The sequence below is a fragment of the Cynara cardunculus genome (assembly GCF_001531365.2).
Source record: "Cynara cardunculus var. scolymus isolate 2C chromosome LG 17, CcrdV1, whole genome shotgun sequence".
In the NCBI taxonomy this organism is placed as follows: Eukaryota; Viridiplantae; Streptophyta; class Magnoliopsida; order Asterales; family Asteraceae; genus Cynara; species Cynara cardunculus.
In genome coordinates, this window is record NC_037544.1 from 7,095,163 (window position 1) to 7,119,160 (window position 23,998).

General features: G+C 34.1%; 2 protein-coding genes across 5 annotated transcripts; both read left to right on the forward strand.

The window, feature by feature from the left end:
- The first annotated feature begins 7,809 nt into the window (after positions 1-7,809).
- Positions 7,810-12,446, forward strand: LOC112500700 (glycine-rich RNA-binding protein RZ1A). Of its 4 annotated transcripts, XM_025104257.1 has the most exons (6): positions 7,810-7,872; positions 9,751-9,869; positions 10,260-10,810; positions 10,895-11,304; positions 11,397-11,417; positions 11,655-12,348. In XM_025104257.1, the coding sequence occupies exons 2-3, from the start codon at positions 9,759-9,761 to the stop codon at positions 10,776-10,778; spliced, it is 630 nt and encodes a 209-aa protein (XP_024960025.1). In that variant the 5' UTR covers positions 7,810-7,872; positions 9,751-9,758; the 3' UTR covers positions 10,779-10,810; positions 10,895-11,304; positions 11,397-11,417; positions 11,655-12,348. The 4 variants fall into 4 exon arrangements, with proteins under 4 accessions (XP_024960025.1, XP_024960022.1, XP_024960024.1 ...); XM_025104254.1 differs by having other exon boundaries at positions 11,397-12,348; XM_025104256.1 differs by having other exon boundaries at positions 10,895-12,446.
- A 1,970-nt stretch (positions 12,447-14,416) lies between these two features.
- On the forward strand, positions 14,417-17,137 carry LOC112500955 (beta-xylosidase/alpha-L-arabinofuranosidase 2-like). The gene is made up of 6 exons (XM_025104580.1): positions 14,417-14,656; positions 14,868-15,155; positions 15,248-15,417; positions 15,493-15,590; positions 15,667-16,428; positions 16,533-17,137. The coding sequence occupies exons 1-6, from the start codon at positions 14,432-14,434 to the stop codon at positions 17,102-17,104; spliced, it is 2,115 nt and encodes a 704-aa protein (XP_024960348.1). The 5' UTR covers positions 14,417-14,431; the 3' UTR covers positions 17,105-17,137.
- The last annotated feature ends 6,861 nt before the right edge of the window (positions 17,138-23,998 follow it).

The window sequence follows — 23,998 nt, forward strand, 5'->3', positions numbered from 1 at the left end:
ATGTTTTAATTGATATACGATTATGTATATTAATTTGATAAAGGTTTAAAATGAAACATTTAAAAGTAAAAGACATAAAGTAAATTAATTAACTAATTATAGAGGTATAAAATGTAAATTTAAAATTATAATTTTAAAAAAATGGGTTGTGAAAGGGTGAGTGTATGTGAGGGGGTGAGTGTACGTGAGGAGAGGAGATGGTGAAAAAGTGATATAAATGGTATCTTGGTCATTTAGTATTTTAAGACTTTAAGACTTTTGTTAAATTTGCTTTATAAGATAGTATAGATATATATGTATATATGTACATGTTTATTATTAAATGACAAATATATTTGTTTTTCAATATTGTTAATTAATGTAGTAATGATTCATTATAATTTTAATTTTAAAATACATTGTTTTTTATTAAATTGGTTTCCCAAACCCGTCGGGAATTCCTTCCACCCGAACCCATTGGAGATTAGTCGGGGCGGGGTCGGGTCAAACAACGGTCGGGGTCGGGAACAGGGGATGCCTTACCCGCCCCGTTTTCCATCCCTATTCGTGTATTTATTACTGACACATTTTGACCTTTTGAAAAAATTAACTTCAAGTTCTATAAGTTTTATATGAATTTAAATTATTCAATATTATAAAGTAATAATATAGAAATTGTAAATGGTTCAGACGAGAACATCTTCATTTACAAAAAAAATTTAACACTCTCTTACTAAAATCAATCGTTTAGTGATATTAAATCAGACGCGAACAATCTTCGCTTTGAATAGTTGCGAGCCAAGTCGCTTGCATACGACTATATCTTTCACATGTGATAAATCTGTTCTTGCATTTTTGTAAAATGAAGGTGTTCTTGTTTGAAACTTCACTTGAGAAGGGCTTTTACTTTATGAAAATACGAGAACACCTCTTAGCATAGTCCATCACATGTGATACCAATTACTAAATCAAACTATGGGCGATCTTTGGATCAACTTAGGTCGCGCTCCAATTTGCATGCACATACATATTATCACATTTATCGTTTTAAGTCACCTCTTGAAAGACATTGTGTTTTTATCATGACTCCTAAGTCTTAAGGCTTAACAGATGACTTTATTATCATGCCTAAAACTGTATTAAATATAAATGTGGAGAATGTTGTGTATTTTAAGGGAAGTAGAAAGGTCCAAAGGGTCAAGTGCCTCAAAAGAAAGCAATGAAGAAAAGAGAGTTTCAAGTCGAAGAAGGAAATGAAATCCGTCCGTCAATTTAACTAGAAAAGTTAATACGATGAGTTTCGGTGAAACCTGAACATTTAATCACGAAGTTAGGGCTCTATAATGCATCATCTTTGATGATTTTTGAGCATATGCAAAAAGAATCGTGGAAAATACGAAGAAAGGAGCCTAGGCGGGCCAAAAACGTCGTTGTCGTGTGACAACGCCGTGATGCGGGCGGTTCGGGTGGCACGACAACGGCAGTTCGGCCGATGCAGTTCAGGGTTTGGAACCCGTTGACCCGCGTGCTTCAAGTTGGACTGGGTTTTTTGGGCCGAGAATTAAATGTTTTATTTTTTGGGCTTTCTCTTAAAACAATAAGAGGCCCATCAGGCTTATTATTGTTTAGGCTATTTTAATTAATTGAAGATCATCAGATTATTAGTTATTTGGGTTAATTTTTATTTGGTTTATTTAATTTACTTTGAGGAGATTAATTATTGGTGTTAGGATTTTAAATAATTAATACGTTTTTTTGATCTAGCTAATATATTAAAATTAATTTTAATTTGATTTAATATATTAATTAGTTAGAAATTAATATTAATTAATTATTAATTCCTAGAATGGCTTTAATTAATCATTTAGTCGACTTATTAAATTGCGAAAGATGCTGTAATCGAATTATTAAGATATTAATTAATTTAAATTAGTTTCTAATTTAATTAGTATATTAGATTGGATTCCATTTAATTTCATATATTGGTTAATTACAAATTAATATTTATTAATTAATTATTCCTAAGGTATGGGTGAATATAAATCATTTAATTATTTAGATGATTTAACAAGATGATTAAAGCGTCTTAATTAAGCCAAATGGTTATTGGGAGGTTTTAACTTGGGAGATGGAGCTTATAAAATTATAGGGGTTTAAATTGACGTTTTGGGATGTCTATGAGCCGAGTGCTCGAGGGTCGACCGACGGTTGACCATTGTTGACTTTTTGGCAAATAGAGCCGTTGATGGAATATTTTGGTACATGTCATGTAGGTTACTAAGCGGGACTTAATTGCTTGGATACACACGCATTCAGGTGAGTCTTCATGAGATTTTCTGAGATGTATACATACATAAATAATTTTATTTGGCATGTAACTTATTAGAGTTACGTATACGATGCATGGTAGCATATTTTTATGTACATGTTTACGGTTGCATGTTACATGTATATAATATTAATGAGGTGATGCAATCTATTTATTTATTGGTTTTTAAAATAAATTAGCATGTTATTTTGGGGTCGGTTTCATGTGGCACATCATGGTGTCGGTACTTGGATATGTGATCGGGGTCGATATGTCACATTTAGGGGTGGCACGACCCCGGAATGGGTGCCTGGACGAGTGTGAGTCATGCAACCCAGAGAGCGCCAATGACAAGGAGGACCTAGCTGGTGAGGTAGTTTAGGAGATCTCATTGGTGTTAAATATTTTTACAGTAACATGTATACTATCTATTGGTGTTTTATTGTTGATGCATGATAAGGAGTCTGTATTTATATGCACGTAAACCATGAACTCATCGAGTTTTTTAGCTGACTATTAGTATGCATCTCAGGAGTCGATGGTTCGGGTATAGACAAAGGGAAGGGCAAAGCATTGATCGGTTCCTTTATGATATGTTCTTTACTATGTTGTGCTAGTTGATAAACTTAATACCTTTATGTATTTTGGTTTTATGTAATATAGTCCGGTATGGAACGGGCACATGTTGGATATCTGTAGTTACTTTAAACTAAAAGTTCCGTTGTGATGGAGATTTTGTTTGTCTCTTATCGTTATGTTCGACGACATAAGGTAATATGTGGGATGAATGATGTGACATTACTTATGGTAGAAATATGGGTGTTACAAATTGGTATCCGAGTTGTAGTTTAAGAGAATTTGGTTGTTATTATAGCCTAAGCTTAAACTGAGTGGTGAATAGGAGTTAAGATTGGGAAAGAAGTATGAGTATATGATTTGGTTATGCTAGGCGATATATATATATATATGGGCCTAATCAAATGAGAACTGATTGGTTTGTGGTAACTCTGAGGTTCAATCTCAACCACAAATTAACAGATAAATTAGGAAATTAATAATTATGGTAATTTGAGTTAAAATTATAATTAGAGGGCATATTAGGTATTTTTAAAAAACTACTCTCTCCTCTCTCATCTCTCCGACCTCCAATCTCCGGCTTCCGATGAAATTGGTATCACAGTATATCACAATGGGTTCACATTGTGTATCTTTATTTTTAAGGTTTTAGTTGGTATCATAGTTGGTATCACAATGGTATCACAATATATCACAATGAGTATCACATTATGAGTCTTTGTGATTACTTGGTACCTGCCGGATTAATGTTCACCGGAGGCCGGAGATTGAAGGTTGGAGAGATGAGAGAGGAGAGAGGAGAGAGGAGAGAAGAGAGAGAAGTTTTTAAAAAAATACCTAAAATGTCTTATAATTATAATTTTAACTCAAACTACCATAATTATTAATTTCCTAATTTATCCATTGATTTGTGGTTGAGATTGGATCTTACAGTTACCACAAACTAATCAGTTCTCCCTTGAATGAACCCCTATATATATATGCTAGTAGTGATCCAACACAGGGAAAACGAATAAAATTCTAATCAAATTGGCTAAGTATGTTGTGTACATATTGTGACGACATATCACTATGTGATCGACACAACCCAAAAGGTAAACCCAGAGGTAACTAACAAAAGGTCACACACATGAACAACAGGTGATGTGTGAGCTAGCACAAATTAAAGTGACATGAACACAAGCTAGCACAAAAGGTTGCATTGACGAACCAATGCTAGATGATTCAAGTGAGCTAACTTGAGCTCACATATATGTGATGGAGCTCGAGGTCGCACACAAGTTTGTGAGACCCATGTTTGATCATACATATTCATGTACACATGTACTTAAAGGCTGTTTACCCAAATGCTTACCCGGTAAATGCTTACCTATAGGAGTCTACACTATAATTTATTTTGATGAGTAAGATTTTAGTACATCAAAATGTATTGAATGCAACAATCTACCAGGTAAGCGCTTACCTGGGCAAGAGTCGTAATCTTCACTTACCGGGTAAGACTCTCCATTCTTCTCATCACTCTTACCGGTCACTTGTAAGTTTGATCGGGCTTTCCAACAAATCAAGTCGAACATTGGTGTTATGAAGTTTAACTATTTAAATTAAACAAGTTTTTGTGTGTGTTCGAGACTGACTTGAGCTCAATAATTATTAAGCTCAATCTCGAATAGCTCGTTAACCACCCTACACATATACTCATGGAGAGAAACAACGTCTTGCATTCTACTTGTTCTTATGTATGGTTTACAAGTTTGACGAGTTTATGAAGAACATTTCAAACGCATTGATTTATGAGACAAATTGTCGTCGCTTACCTAAAATCATGGGCCCACTAAAACGTTAAACTGACTAGTAGTGTCTGTCTCATGAGCAAACAAGGCTGAATACAACAAAGGCTAAGAATACGAAACAAAGACCTATATTAGGGTTTTCCATGCTCTAAGCTATATACTGTTGCCTTGAACGTTGTTATTTGTTTCAAGTTGTGATTCATATGTTTAAGTTCTTTCCCCTGTGATATCGTGAGAGGTTTATGTTGTGTTATACAACATTAAGTCATGATATGTTACCAAACGGCCTTTGATCTAGCGGTATCGTAGCCCTTGGCCTTCTAGGAGGTCAGGGGTTCAAACCTCACCATAGGTGAGGAGGGTGTGTGAGTTTATTTGTTGCATTTGCCGTATATAAATATTATATATTTCAAAAAAAAAAGTCATGATATGTTATCACGACCTTAAGAAAAATGGGGCGTGACAGAAACTTCAGTGAACATTACATTAATTTAATAATATAGTTTTGGTTCATACGTTTATTTTATTTGTGTTTGTTAAAAATCAATTTAAACATCAAACACAAACATTTGATCAAATTACGTGTCATATCAAACATTACATATTCTAGACCAATTAACATGCTTACTATGTTAACTGAGTCGAAATTGGTTTGCATAAATGATCAAATGCCCAATTGTTTATTTTTGACAGCAATGCATCGAGCAAACTTTAATTGCTTACCCGGTAAGCACTTACCGATAAGAACCAACACTATGATTTATTTTGATGCGTAAAATTTTATTACATCAAAACATATCAAATGCAACAATTTAATGGGTAAGCGCTTATCTGAGTAAGAGTCGTCATCCTCACTTACCTGGTAAGACTATTGTGTGTCCCACTTTAATGATCAATCTTCACATATGCTCTTCAACAATGACAGATCTAAGATTTAACTTCAAGAACACAAGATGAACTTTGAGAGAGAAAGTCAAACATTCAAAGCTTAGTCAACTCTTTATTACGTATCAGATTTACAAATGAGCTTCCTTACAAAATTACAAAGACATCACCTTATTTATAGGGTCAAACTTCTAAACATAGTCAAAGTCAAATCTGTATAAGAAAAGTCAAACATGATGACTTTTACAATTATAGACAATATTTAACTTTCAAGATGAATACAATTTAATACTTATTTTCAGTCCTAACATTCTCTCCCTTTGTATTCAGACTTGAAAGAAATTCTGCTTTTTGAGTCCTGGTTGAACTTTGAATCTTTAAGCACATTATGTCTTCTTTCAAAAGAAATTTTTAACATGAAATCTTCAAACAATCAACTGTTGAGATAGATCTTCTAACATTCTCCCCGTCGAATGTAGAACAGCGATGATCTTCTCTTTTGACAATGTAGAACAGTAATCAACAAAAAACAATGTACAATATTTGATCTTCAAAGAATCTTCAGACAACAAATCTTCAGTAAACTGTTGTAAAGATGATCTTCACATTCAACATCTCTCAGTCGTTGTAGCACATGAATAATTTTTCTGTAATTATCTCCAGTCGCACTTCTTTTGAGTCTTTTGCTTTAATGATACCAATTGTGTGTCGCACTTTAATGATCAATCTTCAAGAATGCTCTTCAACAATGGCAGATCTAATATTTAACTTCAAGAACACAAGATGAACTTTGAGAGAGAAAGTCAAACATTCAAAGCTTAGTCAACTCTCTATTACGTATCAGATTTACAAATGAGCTCTCTTACAAAATTACAAAGACATCACCCTATTTATATGGCCAAACTTCTAAACATAGTCAAAGTCAAACCTGTCTAAGAAAAGTCAAACACAATGACTTTTACAACTATAGACAATATTTAACTTTCAAGACGAATACAATTTAATACTGATTTTCAGTCCTAATAACTCTCCATCATTCTCATCGCTCTTACCCAATAAGATTTTTGGCCTTTTTCTTGTTCATCCGATGAGGGAATTTATCCGGTAAACACTTACCAAATAAGTGTTTAGTAAACGACCCCTAAGTGTCAGTAGAAAAAACACGAGATATTAAATGTGGGGTTCACACAAAGAGGAGTACAACACATAAAAACTATAAAATTGTCCCTCTGAAATATATATATCACTATTAATTATTTAACCATCTATATTTAATGTATTCAATCCAAATTATTTTGGGTCTATTAATCAAACTTATTCTATGTGATACTGAAAAAACGATAATGTTTTTATTTTTTGAATAAAATATATATTTGAAGGTATAATAAATTTCTGAAAAAAAATAAATATCGATTTTAGTATCAAATTAAATATTTAAAAGTTTTTTTTTTGTGTAATTTATTTAATTCAAATTTTATTATAATTTAATTTAGATTTAACAATGAAGTCATTTATTTTTTGGTTTAATAATATAATTTTTTTATAAAGTTAATAATTAGTTTTTTTGTTAGATATTCTAAATATATTTTAGATTTTTTATATTTAAAATGAAATATCTGTCCAATATTTGATTATGTTTATCTGCAGTTAGTTACACAAATTCAAACATGAAGCTTTAATAAGTTGTACATACACAAAATTTACTTGTGATCTTGAATTTTAAAGTAATATGCATCCGCAAGCAGTATTCAATGCATAAAAAATGGTTTTTAACAGTTTTGCCAAATGCATTATAATATAGTATAGATTTTTATAAAGATAATAATTAGTATTTTGTTAGAACTCAATAATTATCCTAAATATATTTTAGATTTTTTATATTTAAAATGAGATATCTATACAATATTTGATTATGTATATATGCAGTTAGTTACACGAATTTAAACATGAAGATTTAATAAGTAGTACATATGTAACAATTTACTTGTGATCTTTAATTTTAAGTAATATGCATACATAAACAATACTCAATACATAAAAAATATTTTTTAAATTTTTTGCAAATGCCTTGTAATATAGTATAGATATAGATATACTTTAAAGAAACAACATTAATGACCGCTAATTGCTAGTAAACAACCTTTTTATTAAGGTTAAATGGATCATGGATGCATAGAAAGGCCCATTTAGGCCCACTAATTCCAAGGATGGAGTTCGGATAAATCTAGGGTTCGGGTTTAACCCATTTGAAACTCCGTACATAGATAGATAGGGCAAACGACGTTTCGTGAGCTCAACGCAAAACGCTTCGGAGATTTACATTCGCCTCTTCTTGTAAGCATCAATCTCACCTTACTAATATTAATTTCTTTACCATCTCCGATTGTTTGATGTCGATTCTTTAACGCATATACAGTAGATCTTGGTGTTTTTAATCTACGACGGATGATCTGTAAATCTGTTTTTGGTGAATCATTGATTGATGGTTGCAATCTTATTTATTTATTACATTCATGATGTTTGTAGTTCTTTCTTTGACTTTTCGATTGGTTATTAATTATGTGCGAGTTATGTATGTGATTGGTTATAGACTTACAGTAGATCTCGATGTTTTTAGTCTACAATTGATGATCTTGTTACGTGTTTTTGGTATATTATTACTTGATGGGTGCAATATTTTAATGATCACAAGCATATGATCTTCTAGCTCGTTCTTTGCCTTTGGGTTGGTTGCTAATTAGATCAGGTTGTCTGCTGGGATCTTTCTTGGTCCTTAATTTATGTTTAATTCTGGGTATCGTCTTATTGATTTTTATGATCTGATTCTATATGTTCATTTACCTGTAAGAATTGTTTATCTTGATGATACTAGAAAAGTAGTTAAGTTGGATGCTAAGGAAGGAGGTTAAATGTATGCTGGAGTTGAATCAATCAAACAAGGCGTAGGTAAATTAAGAACTAAGATCTAAAGGATGAAGGTCCATAAGTCCTCCATATATATCTTTCAATATGCGGGTTTATTCTTTTATTGAAATAATCAAATAAACACACAACCTAATAATATAAAGCATATGCACTAACGAAAGGAATTACATATTTATCATTAGTTATCGATGTTTATTGATATCGATCAGTTGCGCTATATTGGTTACAATGTGAGCATCATTGTGGACAGGGCAACTTCTACAATGAGTGAACTAGATTTGTAGCCACAATACCGCACTTTCATTGTAATTTATAATACAAGCGATATAATTTTCAAATGGCAAAAGAAAAAATTTACCAGGTATAAATGGAAGCCCTTGGCCCGTACGTCCTGACACAAGGTTAGAATAGCAAATTAAACAATCACCTGAGACATAATGATATATTAATACCATCATCTGATTTGGTTCATATGACATACTAACTGTGGATCGCTAGTAATAGCATTGTTGATACTGAAGTCTATATTTTGCTTCCACAATGTGGGTATGAAAAATGAAAAAAATGGGTATCAAAGATTTTCTATATGAACTCTTTTGATGTACTCAATAATGTAGTTTATTTTATTTGTTGTTTTTATGCCTCGCATGATTTCGAAGAAAAGGCCCACAAGTCACATGTGAAGTCCAAATACATTTATTGAAAATGCAATCACTCCATTTATATCACATTAGAAAGTTGAATTAGAACTTTCAACTTAGGTTAAATTTATCTAAAATTGCAAGATTTGACTAACTGTGGCATTCTTTTTGCATTTTGACAAATATAATATTTGTACAGCGATACAATCCTAGTATGATGCTTGTAGATCTTATTCACTCCTAAAATTGCTAGTTGATTTTTTTCTTTAGTTGTTCTTTGGGTTGGGAAGATATATATATTTTTAAAAGAAACATAAGTTGTTTCTGATCGTCTATTGATGCTGGCCCTTCCCTTCCCATTCTATCCGCAGGACACAATTGAAACAAATTATATAGAGGACTCAAGTAACGTAATTTCCAATTACTACCTTGTGTTGAGGGGAATATTAATTTATTTAATGGGATTGCTTGTTTTTATAGTTTTCTATTCTATTTCCAATTACTACCTTGGTATGTCGGACTTCTGGATTGGTTGTCTGTCATAACCCGGAGCAAGAAAAGGAGTTCTCCCTAATGTTGCACACATTTGACGCTTGAAACATGTTTTTATTTTTGCTGTAATGCTCTCTCTTTTTGGGTAATGCAGTTCTAAACATGTCAGATGATGTGGAATACCGCTGTTTTATTGGTGGCCTGTCATGGTCAACATCTGATAGAGCTCTGAAGGATGCCTTTGCAAAGTTTGGCCATCTTCTTGATGCAAAGGTAACATGGTTCACAAGTTTTTCCTCAAATTTATATGTGCTGTTTCATATCTTCTGATTTTGTGAAAAGAAGGGTTTTATCTGATTGCATACTGTATCTAAAAAAGCACTAGTTTGTATGCCTTACCGGTCTTTGTTTTGTCGGGTAGGTAAGAGTGTGGATTTAGATTGCAAACAAACAGTTTTCTGTGCATGTGTACGTAAGTTTAGCTTTGATTGTTTGACTTGATTTAAGTTTTAAAGAAACCATATAATGCACACTCTTTCAAACGTACCTTGTATGATATTACTTTTCAGATTCTAGTTTGGTTATTTGTTTTAAATTGAAGGCAGTAGAATTTTGATATTAAAAGCTCTCTTTTTATTGCATTTTGCTTTTCATATAATTTAGGTGGTTTTAGACAAGGTCTCTGGCCGTTCACGAGGATTTGGTTTCGTCACTTTTGACGAGAAGCAAGCAATGGAAGATGCTATTGAAGCAATGAATGGAATGGATTTGGATGGGAGAAACATCACAGTAGACAAGGCTCAGCCTCAAGGCGGTTCAGGCAGGGATTATGATGGTGATCGTGGTCGTGACCGTGGTCGTGATAGGGATCGTGGTCGCGATCGTGATTATGGAGGTGGTCGTGGATCTGGCGGTGGTGAGTGCTTCAAGTGTGGTAAACCTGGACATTTTGCTAGGGAATGCCCAAGTGAAGGGGATAGAGGGGGTAAGTATGGTGGCAGGGATGACCGTTATGGTAGGGGACGTGGTGGCGGGGGTGGCCGATTTGGTCCTGATAGGAATGGAGATCGTAGTAATGGACGCAGTAGGGATGGTGGTGGTGGTGGTGGAGGTGGAGGTGACCGATATAGTCGTGATCGTTCTGGACCGTATGAACGCCGTTCAGGTGGCGGTTATCGATGATTGATGCAACTACCAGTTGAAGTTGTGATGCGGTATGTATGACCTAACATATCAAATATTCTATTATGTTAAGAGCATGCAGTAGTGTCTATATATGTTTTTGTCTGAATTTGCAGATGTTGATTAGAAGTTGCTGGTGCTGGATCTAGATGAAAATGGTGTGGTTTTTCTTTGTGCAAGATGTCCTTTTACTTCGTACGTGCTTATTTGGCTCATGTAGTAATGAAACATGTGAAAGTTACACAACTTGGCACCTGCTACCATTTACTATGTTGGATTGGTTCGGTGGAGTAATGTGCTTGTTTGCTGGTCTTTCACTTATGAATGTCCTTAATGCTGCCTGCTGGTTCTCTCTCTCTACTTTCTTGCACGATGAGTTTCACTTGCACATCCCAAAGGTTTATATGGTTATTGAAGGATCATCTGTGAGAACTGATAAACTTCTGTTTTCGTGTCAAACAAATTACTTTTGGGTCCTTGAGTTTGGTGGATGTTCTTGAGTCCAAATGGAGCCAAGCATGAAGCGGTAACGTTTTATAACTTGATTAAATGAAATCTACTCTTCTTTTATGCCAATCTTGGTTTCTGAATTAACGTCTTTAACCCCCCTTTTGGCAGGCTGTTTGGCTATTTATAAGGGTGGGTACATGATCTTTGTTACTACTACTACTAGTTGGGTTGTGTTTAACATGATAAATTTGGGAAAGGTTTTTGAGCTTGAAGCAGCTTATCTGCAAGTGAATAAATGATGTCCAAAAGCCACAATGATGGAAGTTTTTTTGTAGTTGATGGCATCTGGCATGTTGTTTTGGGAAGATGGTTCTTAGTGATGTCCTTGTTTTGTGTTGCTGGGCCTGGTTCTTAACCTTTTTCCAGCGTGTAAGGATGGTTCTCCGCCCTTGAATCACAAATTTTGGATGCTGGCGCCTTTTTGAGTCATGTCGTGGAAGATATAGTGGTTGTTTTGCCTTCCCAAGATACAACTATTGTAGGTAACTGCTGGTTCTTGTACCTTTTCCCGGCTCATAGTTCTTGTTCTCCCTGAGGACGGTTCTTCCCTTAAATCACAAATTTTGGATGGTGGCGCTTTTTTGAGTCATGTCATGGAAGATATAATCGTTGTTTTGCTTTCGCGGATACTACTACTGTAGGTAAGTGCTGGTTCTTGTACCCTTTTTCCGGCTCATAGCTCTTGCTCTGTCCTTGAATTACATGTTGGATGCTGCTGCCTTTTTGAGTCGAACAACGCATGATACTCACAACTTGTTGACTGCCTGCATTTTCTGTTTCTTGATCTTTTGTTGCGGCCAAAGTGGCACGTTATATGTTCATCCTGCACCCACGGTTGGGTTTAATCGTATGACTTGATGGCTGCACCAACAATTTCCACATGAATTGTGAATGTTGGCTTTAGCTTGCAGTAAAATCATATTCTTTATTGCTTTTCTGAGAACCATCTCTACTTGATGATTCATTCATTGCCTTGTTTATTTATAATTTTGTTTGTTTTTTTCCTTTTATAGCAAGTGTTGTGTTTTTCTGATAGCTAAAAGGGTGTTCATTTCATTGCACTTGTTTTGTTCTTCAGTGTTTATTTGTGTTGTTTAAAACAATGATTCAATCTTTCTTTTATTCGTTCAAAAGTATCAAGATTCGGCCAATTTTGAATGAGGATATGTTTGTCAGCAGCTTATTCGGACTGTTTGGTAGTAGCTTAATGACATGGATAATGGCTTATTTTGTAAAAAAAGCCAAGTTTTTTCTAACTTTGACCCTCCCAATTGAAAAACATGCTTCTTTATATTATCCGGTAACATAGCAAAGCCGAAATTGTATCCAGTAAGAGCGATTATAAGAATAAAGGGTCTTATTCGGTAAGTGAGAGCAACGGCTCTTACCTAGTATGTGCTTACTGGGTAAATTGTTACATATGATGTCGTTTTAATGGACAATTTTACTTGATAAAGTAAGTTGAGTGTTGACTCTTACGAAAGTGCTTACCCGGTAAGCATTCAAAGGGCAAACACGAAAATGAGAAAGGTTTGTAGACTCGTGATACTGATCGAAAGCATAGTGACGGAAATTGCAAAAAGATTGAACAAATCATAACGAAATACGTTCAATAATAATAATCAAACGACATTTGATAACACAACCTTTCTAAAAGGGTGGGGGGATTGAAGAGGTCTTTTTTGTAACAAAATTAATGACATTCAAAACTTGAAAAAAATCCATGTCTTAATCTTATTGTTATTAGCATTTGCATTTAAAAAGGAGACTACAATGAATAATATGAACATTCGGCTTAATGATTCAGATAGATGCAAAAGCACATTCATAACATACATTCACAAATAGAACCATATGCATATCCATGATGAAGATGAAGAACATCCGTAATAAATATCGTAGAAGTTTCTAACACAACACCATAGCTAAAAACTGTTTTATCTTAAATTAGTAATGCTTTCTTAGAATCCTATAATTAAGAAGACAAAGAAGGAAATCCGTAAATTAATCAACAGTGTTCTCTCAAAACCCATAATTAGGAGCAAGATGAGAACTCTAAATCAATAATGTTTTCTCGGTATCCTAGAATCAAGACAAGAAACAAGAAGAAAGAAAACCCTGCCATGAGCGATTAACACACTGGAATATGAAAGGTAAAAATTCTGGCCATCCATTTTAAGCGTCAAAATAGTTTTATTGGAGGCGATGCTGAGGATGCGACACAGTAGAATGGCAGATCGTACGTTACTTGGGCACGAGAAAAAGAGTAGAGGACTTGAGAGAGCTCGAGTACTGTAATGGATAATGATTACGTTTACAGAGGTTAGAAAAAAGTTTCAGTTGTGAACCCTACTCGATTGCTCGTTAGTGGCGGACATAAACGAACCCAAAATGTTTTTCAAGCGGGGATACAAAATGATTGACATAATATAAAATAATATTAATTGTAAAACTATGGTTTGATTAAAATGTAATAATTTAAATTTGATATGTTTGTTAATTAAGGGGGTGTCTGGGATTGCTTATTTGAAACAACTTATTCTTTTTACAAAAACACTTATCAATTTATTATAAGGGTTGAACTTCTTCAAAAACTATTTATTACTGGTTTGACACCGATATAAATTGTTTATCAAAATATTCAAAAGTGCTTATTACTTGTATAACTACTTTTTAACGACAAGGAAGGGTAGAATTATACATACTTTTCCACATACCCTAAGTTTAAGACCCCCATTTACAGGAACAAAGTTGGCATTCAAATCGCTGATTGTAATCCCAACCACAAACAATCTTCTTCACACAACTGTTATGCGAAAATATGGTTCAAGATTTCCAACTATTTTTTGACTCTGTGCTACCTATACGTATATATGCCTGTATATATATATAAACCCATCTTCCACCTTCACAATTCATCATCTTTGATCACTTCTGTAGCCATGGCTCTGCCAAGGTGCTCCCCTCTTCTTACCATTCCCATTCTCTTGATAATTTGTAACTTGTCATCTACCATCACTGTTTTCGCCCAATATACCCCTTCGTATGCCTGCGATCTCGATAAATATCCAAAGTTGAAGGATTTTGCTTTCTGTGATACTTCGTTGGATATACAAACGAGGGTGAAAGATCTGGTGAAGAGGATGACATTGCAAGAAAAGGCAGGGAGTCTAGTGAGCGTGGCCGATAGCATTTCCCGCCTCGGAATACCGTCCTATGGATGGTGGTCGGAGGCTTTGCATGGTGTTTCCGATACCGGACCTGCAACTTGGTTCAATAAGACTATAATTCCTGGTGCCACCAGTTTCCCTCAAGTCATCCTCACTGCAGCCTCGTTCAATGAATCTTTATTCTATACAATCGGAAAGGTATATATACATATATATCGCAAAAAAATAGCTTCAATTACAAGTAATTTGTCGGTATGTACATTTGCATGAAAACTAAAAAATAGCTTCAATTAATTGTATGCATATGCACATGAACATATTTTTTAGGGGTTTTCCCTCTATCCTATATAGGCAAATTGTTTTATTGTTTGTATACGTTTCTGGGTATGATTATAATGTACGAGCACAGGTGGTTTCGACTGAAGCTAGAGCAATGTACAACACTGGTGTAGCAGGTCTAACATTTTGGTCGCCAAATGTAAACATCTTTCGGGATCCAAGATGGGGAAGAGGGCAAGAAACCCCAGGAGAAGATCCATTACTAGCTAGCAGATATGGGGTGCCTTTTGTTAGAGGTTTACAAGAACGAGAGGATGGCGATAAAGAAAAACTGAAGGTCGGAGCTTGCTGCAAGCATTACACTGCCTATGATGTCGATAATTGGACCAGCGTTGATCGATTCCATTTTAACGCCATCGTATGTTTATTTTTATCGAAATATAACCTTGCTGTATACATGTTTATGTATCAGAAATTTGAAAGGTGACATCTTTTTTCTTTTTTTGGAAGGTAACAAAGCAAGATTTGGAGGATACATATAACCCTCCATTCAAAAGCTGTGTTTTGGATGGAAATGTTGCAAGTGTTATGTGTTCTTACAACCAAGTTAATGGCGTACCAACTTGTGGTGATAGGGCTCTTTTGGAAGGGATGGTTCGTGGCGAATGGAAACTAAACGGGTGAATTTTTGATCCAATTGGTGTACTTTTAGTATACGTGATACGTGTTTTAGTATGTCGTTTTCCGTTTTACAGATACATTAGTTCCGACTGTGATTCATTACATGTAATGTTCAAAGACCAACGTTGGGCTGAATACCCAGAGGAAGTTACCGCGGATGCATTAAATGCAGGTGATTGATCGAAACAAACAGCTTTCGTATTAGCCAGTAAAGATTGTTACTAATCGTGTTTAGAAAATGTTTGTAGGGTTGGATCTTAACTGTGGGGATTCACTAAAGAACTTCACAGCGAATGCAGTAAAACGTGGGTTAGTGAAAGAATCGGTGGTGGATCGGGCTGTTACGAACAACTATGTGACACTTATGAGACTCGGGTTTTTTGATGGTCACCCAAGCAAGCAATTCTACGGGAAACTAGGAAAGAAAGACGTCTGCACCCCGGCTAACCAGGAGCTAGCCCGAGAAGCTGCAAGACAAGGAATTGTGTTGCTTAAAAACGGATTTGGATCGTTGCCACTCCTACCAACGTCCATCAAATCTCTAGCAGTAATCGGGCCTAATGCGAATGCCACAAAAGCCATGATTGGCAACTACGCAGGGGTTCCATGCAAATACACAACTCCTCTACAAGGCCTATCGGAGATTGTTAAAACTGTGTACGAGGAAGGCTGTGATGTGAGGTGTAACTCGACCAAACGATTTGAAAACGCTAAACATGTGGCGTCTTCAGCAGACGCGGTGGTACTAGTCATGGGAACAGATCTTACGATAGAGGCTGAAGCTCTAGATAGAACCGATATAGACCTTCCTGGACAACAAAACCTTCTGGTTTCTGAGGTCGCTTATGCAGCTAGAGGACCGGTGATTCTTGTTATAATGTCTGGAGGTGGAATGGATGTTACAGTTGCAAAGTGTGATCCAAAAGTCACCAGCATTTTATGGGTTGGGCTTCCTGGCCAAGAGGGTGGAGGTGCTTTAGCTGATATCATTTTCGGTCGTCACAATCCAAGTAAGTATCTTCAAGCTTATTACTCATCTCAAAACTGTATAAAGATCAAGCTGAACCACTTCGATGTTGATCAATTATCTGTTTTAATTTGTATGTAATTGCAGGTGGAAGACTACCCATGACATGGTATCCACGATCGTATGTAGACATGGTGCCAATGACCAACAACAACATGAGACCAGACCCAAGCACGGGCCAGTTAGGCCAAACCTACAGGTTCTATAGAGGGGAAACCGTTTATGAATTTGGGTATGGTTTAAGCTATTCTTCATATGTTCACCGAGTCATCAAAGCACCTAAATTCGTGACGATCCCATTACACGAAGGTCACCCTTGTCGTTCAACCGCCTGCAACTCCATCGATGCAGGCGACAGGGTTTGCAGTGGTTTGGTATTTGATGTTGATTTGATGGTAACAAACATCGGGAAAATGGCCGGAAGCCACTCGGTGTTGATATTCTCTTCTCCTCCGACGATCTTTAATGCACCTCAGAAGCAGTTGGTGGATTTCAAGAAGGTGTGGCTGGAGCCGTGGCAGCGATCTGTGGTTAGCTTCAGCATGGATGCCTGCAAGCATTTGAGTATTGTTGATGAATTTGGTGCCAGGAAGGTTGCATTGGGTCGCTATCTTCTTCAGGTGGGTGATATTAAACACTACATGAATATCCAGATTTGATATGGGGTTGTGATGTAGGTTTGATATCTAGGAATTAGGGTTTCATAATTGTAGTTGATTTTTGTTTCTTACTCATTGTTTATTTCATTTGCATAAATGAAATAATTAGTAGATTTTTATATTTTAATTTCTTATCAAAATTAATCCCCAAAATGTTTTGAATTTTATAACTCTAATTAAACGAGTCGATAACCATCCGATGTGTATTTTAGTGTCGTTTTTATATTCATTTTGATATATACGATGATTATTTTACCTGAAAGCTGAAAATACTGACACGATACAAGAAAATTTCAAACAGTAATAACGACTTAAATTATGTTGCTCAACAGGTTTAATTCCGTTGCTACCTTCGCAATGGGTTAATGTTGTTGGAAACAACCGTTATTAGTGGCGGATTTAAGAATTCTTCTGAGCGAGTACACTTTTAAGATCGATTAAAAGTCTATAAAGTCGCGGTTTTACTATGAGAAAAGTTAATAGGATTCGATCCGGGAAAAATCGAATTGTGTCGATTTGATCCAATACACTTTTATAAATATAATTGACTTTGGCTTTTTGAGTAAGACGTAAGACTATGTCTTACCCAACGTGTTTTCGGCCGAGTTTCACATTTACGGGGGACTATCTTTTAGGGTTTTTGGTTGATCTCGTAACGAGAGCTCTACAACAAAATATACCTTTATTAATTTCTTACATAATCATATTAAGAGAAATAATAACTGATTTCAAGTATTATTAAGATTCAAAAAGAATAAAAACTCATACAAAGTATTAATTGTTAAGTGTGATTAATGTTTTAGTAACATTTTTATAAGCGTATCTACAAGTCAACTATCTTTTTATTTTCTAAAATCAGATAAAAATATTTAATTACTCTTTCATAAACATATCTAAAAGATTTATTTTTTATAAAATAAATCAAAATTATATAACATTAATTAGTTAGAAATCAACCGACTACCCTTAATTAAAATTGTACGAACACAAAGTCGGAGACCTAGGTTTTTTTCTCGGTCGCTCAAATCCGTTGCCCTTGCTCGCTACCTACATCCTCTTGTATGGATTGACCTATAGCATCGTAATCAGTTGATTTTTGTTTTGTGGTTCTTCAAAATTGTCGATTTATATTCTAATCGATTGATTTCTGTTTTGTTGTTTTTCAAAATCTTCCTAAGATACATGTATTAGCATTGTAACTGCAATTGTCAATATTAATGGTTTTAGAATGAAATATATATATATATATATATATATATATAATATAGGTGGAAATTTAAACGAGAACCCATGTGATTTACGAGAACACGAGAATAATCCAATAACCTCAAACTTTTTTAATTAATAAATTAACTTATATTAAATATAAATAAATTAATAAGGGTAGTAATGTAATTAAGTAATTTTATAATTTTTATTTTATTTTAATTAATTATAATTATCCTTTTTTTCCTAGATTGATCACGTTCGTTTCTACTCTCTTCTCTTCCCTTGTGATAATTGTGTGATTGTGTAACCATAACCTATCGAAACCATGATCAATCGAGTGTAACCATAACCTATCGAACCATGAGTAATCGTTGTGATAAATGTGTGATTGTCTAACCCTATATAACCGATCGAAACCATGATCAAATTGAGTGCGCAAGTGATGTTATAATAGTGATATCACATGATTATCACACTAATATCACACCAAATCGTTTAGTGGATTTCGCTCGTAATTGTTGTGATAAATGTGTGATTGTCTAATCCTAACCTATCGAAACCATGAGTAATCGTTGTGATAAATGTGTGATTGTCTAATCCTAACCTATCGAAACCATGAGTAATCGTTGTGATAAATGTGTGATTGTCTAATCCTAACCGATCGAAACCATGATTAAATCGAGTGCACTGTTATGATAGTGATATCACATGATTATCACACCCATATCACACCAAATCGATAGTTGATTTCCTAAGTTAACCGTAACCGAGCGGAATCCTTGTGATAATTGTGTGATAATCACATCCATATCACACTCAAATCACACCAAATTATGTTGAAATAAACGATAACCATAATATCCCATTATGTTATCCAGATTATTGGGTTTAGTGTGATCGTGTTTTTAAAAATTTATTACTTTAAATTATAATATTACCCATTTGCCTCTCAATTTTTTTTGAATTGTTTTAATTTAAAAAATCTTTTGATTTTTATTGTTATCACAATATGAGGTTAATAGATTGTTCTCGCGTTTTCACAAATCACAGAGGTTCTCGTTTGAACTCTTCCTTATATATTTATGTATGTATATTGATAGAATATAAGAATATCTATTAAGATAATTTTATACTAGGGAAAACTCTAAAAAAACCCAATAGACTTTAGTGTTTAATTATTAAGTCTTTGAACAATTTTTTTGAAACAAATAAGTTCTTGGATATTCCAAAATCTATTACATTGCTTCTTGGACTTTCTAAAACCTATCATATACATTCATATGATTTATACAACTGGTTAATATGGTAAAATAATGGAAAAAGTCTGAAAAAGCTAATAAACTTTCATATTTTGAACGATTAAGTCTCTAAACGTTTTTTGAACAAAAAAAGTCTCTACATCTACAAAATGAAACAAATATACCAAAAAATATTTACATTTACAAAAAATACTTACACTAAAAAAATTTACTGAAGAAATTTATTTTAATTAAAAATAAAATATATTATGTCACCGATTTTTCAAATAAAAAAAATATTTAAGAAAGATTATTAATTAAATTTATTTTAATTAAAAAATTATATATCTTATATGTGATTTTTTAAATTAAAAAAATAAAAAAAAGATTTAAAATGGATTACCCGATGAAATTTATTTTAATCAAAAATAAAATATATTCCATTGATGATTTTTCAAATAAAAAATAAAAAATAATTTGATTAAATTACTGACGGATTAACGATAAAATTTAACCAAATATATAATTTTCTTATTAAATCCTTTTTTATTCTCTTTAATTTGAAAAATCAGTGATAAAATATATTTTATTTTTAATTAAAATAAATTTTATCAATAATCTTATATAAATGTAAGTATTTTTTTTGGTATATTTGTTTCATTTTCTAGATATAAAGATTTTTTTGATTCAAAAAATATTTAAAAACTTAATCGTTCAAAATATGAAAGTTCATTGATTTTTTTCCAGACTTTTCCATTATTTTATCATATTAACCAGTTGTATAGGTTATAAGAATGTATATAACAGGTTTTAGAAAATCAAAGAGTTATTTAACAGGTTTTGGAATGTTCAAGGATTTATTTATTCCAAAAAATTGTCTAAGAACTTGATCATTCCAAACACTAAAGTTCATTGGGTTTTTTTAGACTTTTCCCTTTGTGATATTTTTGTATTGTGTCTAGATGTCCTCTATAATTATGTTATATATTGGCTTTGATTGAATGGAATGAGCAACAATTACCAACTTTCATTGTATAAGAGCTTAACTAAAGCCTCCTATTTCTTTCCTCGTGTGTTCTTTCCCAGCCGTGACCTAATCACCACCACCAAAGACCCTTACCCTTCTTCTTCTTTCAATCTTCGGTCATCACTGTGTCTGCAAAAGAAGATCTCCTCCCAAACGTCCAATTTATCCTTCTTCCATCCGACCCTAGCCGCCTCGAACATTCATAATCACATCTCTATCATGTTAGAGATGGGAAAGGTTCAATATGCTACTTAGGCGGAACTCTTCAAGATCCATGCAAAATCTCATCAGGCTATCAATCATATCATTCTATCGGCTAGTGGGAAAGAAAAGGCATCTGCTACTGATGAAGACAAGAAATTGTGGTCCACTCTTGATGCTACCGTTCTTAAGTGGATTTATGCCAAGATTTCTAATGATCTTCTACACATGATCATTAACCCAGACTCGACCACCATGGAAGCTTGGAATCGCCTGCGCGATATATTCCAAGACAACAATAATTCATGCACTGCCACACTCGAGCAGGAGTTCTCCAATACCACATGGTGGATTTTTCAAATGCATTTGCCTATTGTAAAAGGCTCAAGGTCCTTTTGGATCAACTGAAAAACATCAGTTGCACTAGTGACAAATAACCTACTTGTCCTACAAATGGTTGCATTGCCTACAATGGCATTGGTAGTCTCATCCGTCAAAGTGACCTATTTCCATTTTACCAAGCCTGATCCATGCTCATGCTTGAAGAGGCGGGGTTAGCCAAGAAAACCTCGCACAGTACACCCAATTCTGCAATGCTCACAATCCCTTCCAAAGACGTTGAAGACCCTCATATGCTCTCTGATTACTTATCTAACATTAGAAATACCAATCGCGTAGTGGTAGTAGGACCCACAGGGGTGGTTGTGGTGGTGGCAGCAATAGGGGCAATAACCGAAACAACCACACAATAGTTGCTAAGGCAGCCCGCACCCCAATGCCTCAAGGCAATAACAACAACAGTTGGTCGTGGATGCCATGAACAATCCCCCATGTCCATATCATACAACCCCATGGCAAAAGCCTAATAACCAACAACGATAATCAGGAATTCTCGGACCAAGACTACAACAAGCCTATTCTGTAACTACTTAGTCTATACTATATTATAAGACATTTGACAAAAATCTTAAAAACCATCTTTTATTATTGATGCATATTACTTAAAATTCAAGATTATAGGTAAATTAAGCTAAGTACAACTTATTAAGCTCCATATTTAAATTTGTGTAACTAACTGTAGATAAATATAATCAAATACATGATAAAATTCTCATTTTAAATATATTTAAAATATAATTAAGATAATTATTGAGTTCTGATAAATGTACAAAAGCATACACTTTAACACCTAATTATAACTTTATTTCACTTCATTTTACACATTTCCCAATCCTATATTGAGTTTTTTTAGTCTTATTTTATGGTTTCAAATTCATTGGAGCTAGGATGCATGAATGGTACTATTTTATATATTTGGTGAATGAAATGTTGACATAAACATTGCTATAGCAGGTGTGTACGTTGCTGCAGCACTGGACACTGAATATTGGCACAACTGGCTCAATCCTGTTGAATATTTTGAAAAGTCAGGTTTTAGAGGAGAACATCTTCTAATACTGATAACAGGCGATTTTGATAGAAGATGCCACTAAAAGATATCTTAACCTTTTGTACTTAAGCATCTTCTGTATTAGGACATCTTTTGTATTACCCATTGGTTATTAACCAATGGTTATTAACCTTTAGTACTTTTTTGATTCCCCTTTGCTAGTATATATATGGGGTTAATATTTTGTTTAGTGAGAACACTTTGAACAATATTACTTTGTCATCAAGAACAAAGCTTAATCTAAGCTAATAATTTCTTTTTAGTTGTTGTGTAGTTGATTTGTGCTTCATTCAAAGTCTTGCTTGCATAATCAATTGAATGAAACACCTTTTCTTTTCTCCGACCCTAAAAGCACCTACAACCTAATCACTGACATCACACACGATTTCAAATGTTTGTTCCAATAAGAAGCAACAACCATTGGTGCAACCACCAAAGCTTTCTTCAAAGTGTTGAATGCATTTCTACATTCTTCAGTAAAATCAAATTTTTGGTCATGTTGCAAAAGTAAACATAATGGTTTTGAGATTTTTGAAAAGTCTTTGATAAACCTTCTATAAAACCAGCATGACCAATAAAGCTTCTTATTCCTTTAATAGTGGTTGGTTCGGATACTTTTTCAATAACTTCAAGTTTAGCTTTGTCTACCTCAACTCTTTTTTTTAGAAATCAGATGCCCAAAACAATTCATTCTTTAACCATGAAATAACATTTTTCCCAGTTGAGAACTAAACCAATTTCTTCACACCTTTCAAGACTCATTTTTAAATTATCTAAGCAATTATCAAAAGATGAACCATAAACAACAAAATCATTCATAAAGATTTCAATGGATTTTTCAAGCATGTCAGAAAATATGGACATCATGCATCTTTGAAAGGTTGCTGGAGCATTGAACATTCCAAATGACATTCTCCTAAATGGACATCATGCATCTTTTCTTGATACAAATATGAGGTAGATGATATGATGACAAACAATTTGCCTTCTTCTCCTAGAAAAAACATACTTCAAATGAGATGAGAGTTGCTTCAACTCCAGGTCAGGTGGTTATACTATGGATGGGGTATTGCTTACTATTTTCCAATAACTCAAATGCTGCTGCATCCTGTGGGACAACATCATTTCCTATTGCCACTAATTCCTCAACAGTCTCTTCCTCTATTACCTCATCATTCTTTTCTTTCAACTTACGGGCTTCCTGGACTCCTTCCTCATGACACATTGATTTTATTTTACAAATTATTGAACAATCTTCCAAAGAGTCAGGTATTTCAAAGAATTGAAACGTTAAATGTGACTTTTTGGTCCTGAAGTCTCATAGTCAGATTTTCTTTCTAGACATCTATTAAAGTTCTTCCGGTGGCTAGAAATGGTCTCTCTAAAATGATAGGAATCTTCTTATCAGTCTCAAAGTCTAAAAATGATAAAATCTGCTGGAAATATGAACTTACCCACTTGCACTAAAACATCCTCAATCTTTTAGGGTACGCAATGAATTTGTTGGTCAATTGAAGTGTAACAGTGGTAAGTATAGCATAACCTATGCCTTGTTGAAAATAGATAAAAACATAAGGCTGATACTTGCACCTAAGTCACACAAAGCTTTCCTAATCTCCTTCCCACCTATAGAATAAGGAATAGTGAAACTTCCTGGATCTTTAAGCTTAGGAGGTATACTATTGGTCAAAAGTGCACTACATCCTTCGGTAAGAGTTACAGTTTCTTATTCAGTTAAAATCTTCTTCTTACTTAGGATGTATTTGAGG

Coding starts and splice junctions, on each gene's coding strand:
- LOC112500700 (XM_025104256.1), top strand. CDS start 9,759: ATGTCAGATGATGTGGAATACCGCTGTTTTATTGGTGGCCTGTCATGG. Junction 9,870..10,259: donor GCCATCTTCTTGATGCAAAG/GTAACATGGTTC, acceptor CATATAATTTAG/GTGGTTTTAGACAAGGTCTC.
- LOC112500955 (XM_025104580.1), top strand. CDS start 14,432: ATGACATTGCAAGAAAAGGCAGGGAGTCTAGTGAGCGTGGCCGATAGC. Junction 14,657..14,867: donor TATTCTATACAATCGGAAAG/GTATATATACAT, acceptor GTACGAGCACAG/GTGGTTTCGACTGAAGCTAG. Junction 15,418..15,492: donor GGCGAATGGAAACTAAACGG/GTGAATTTTTGA, acceptor TCCGTTTTACAG/ATACATTAGTTCCGACTGTG.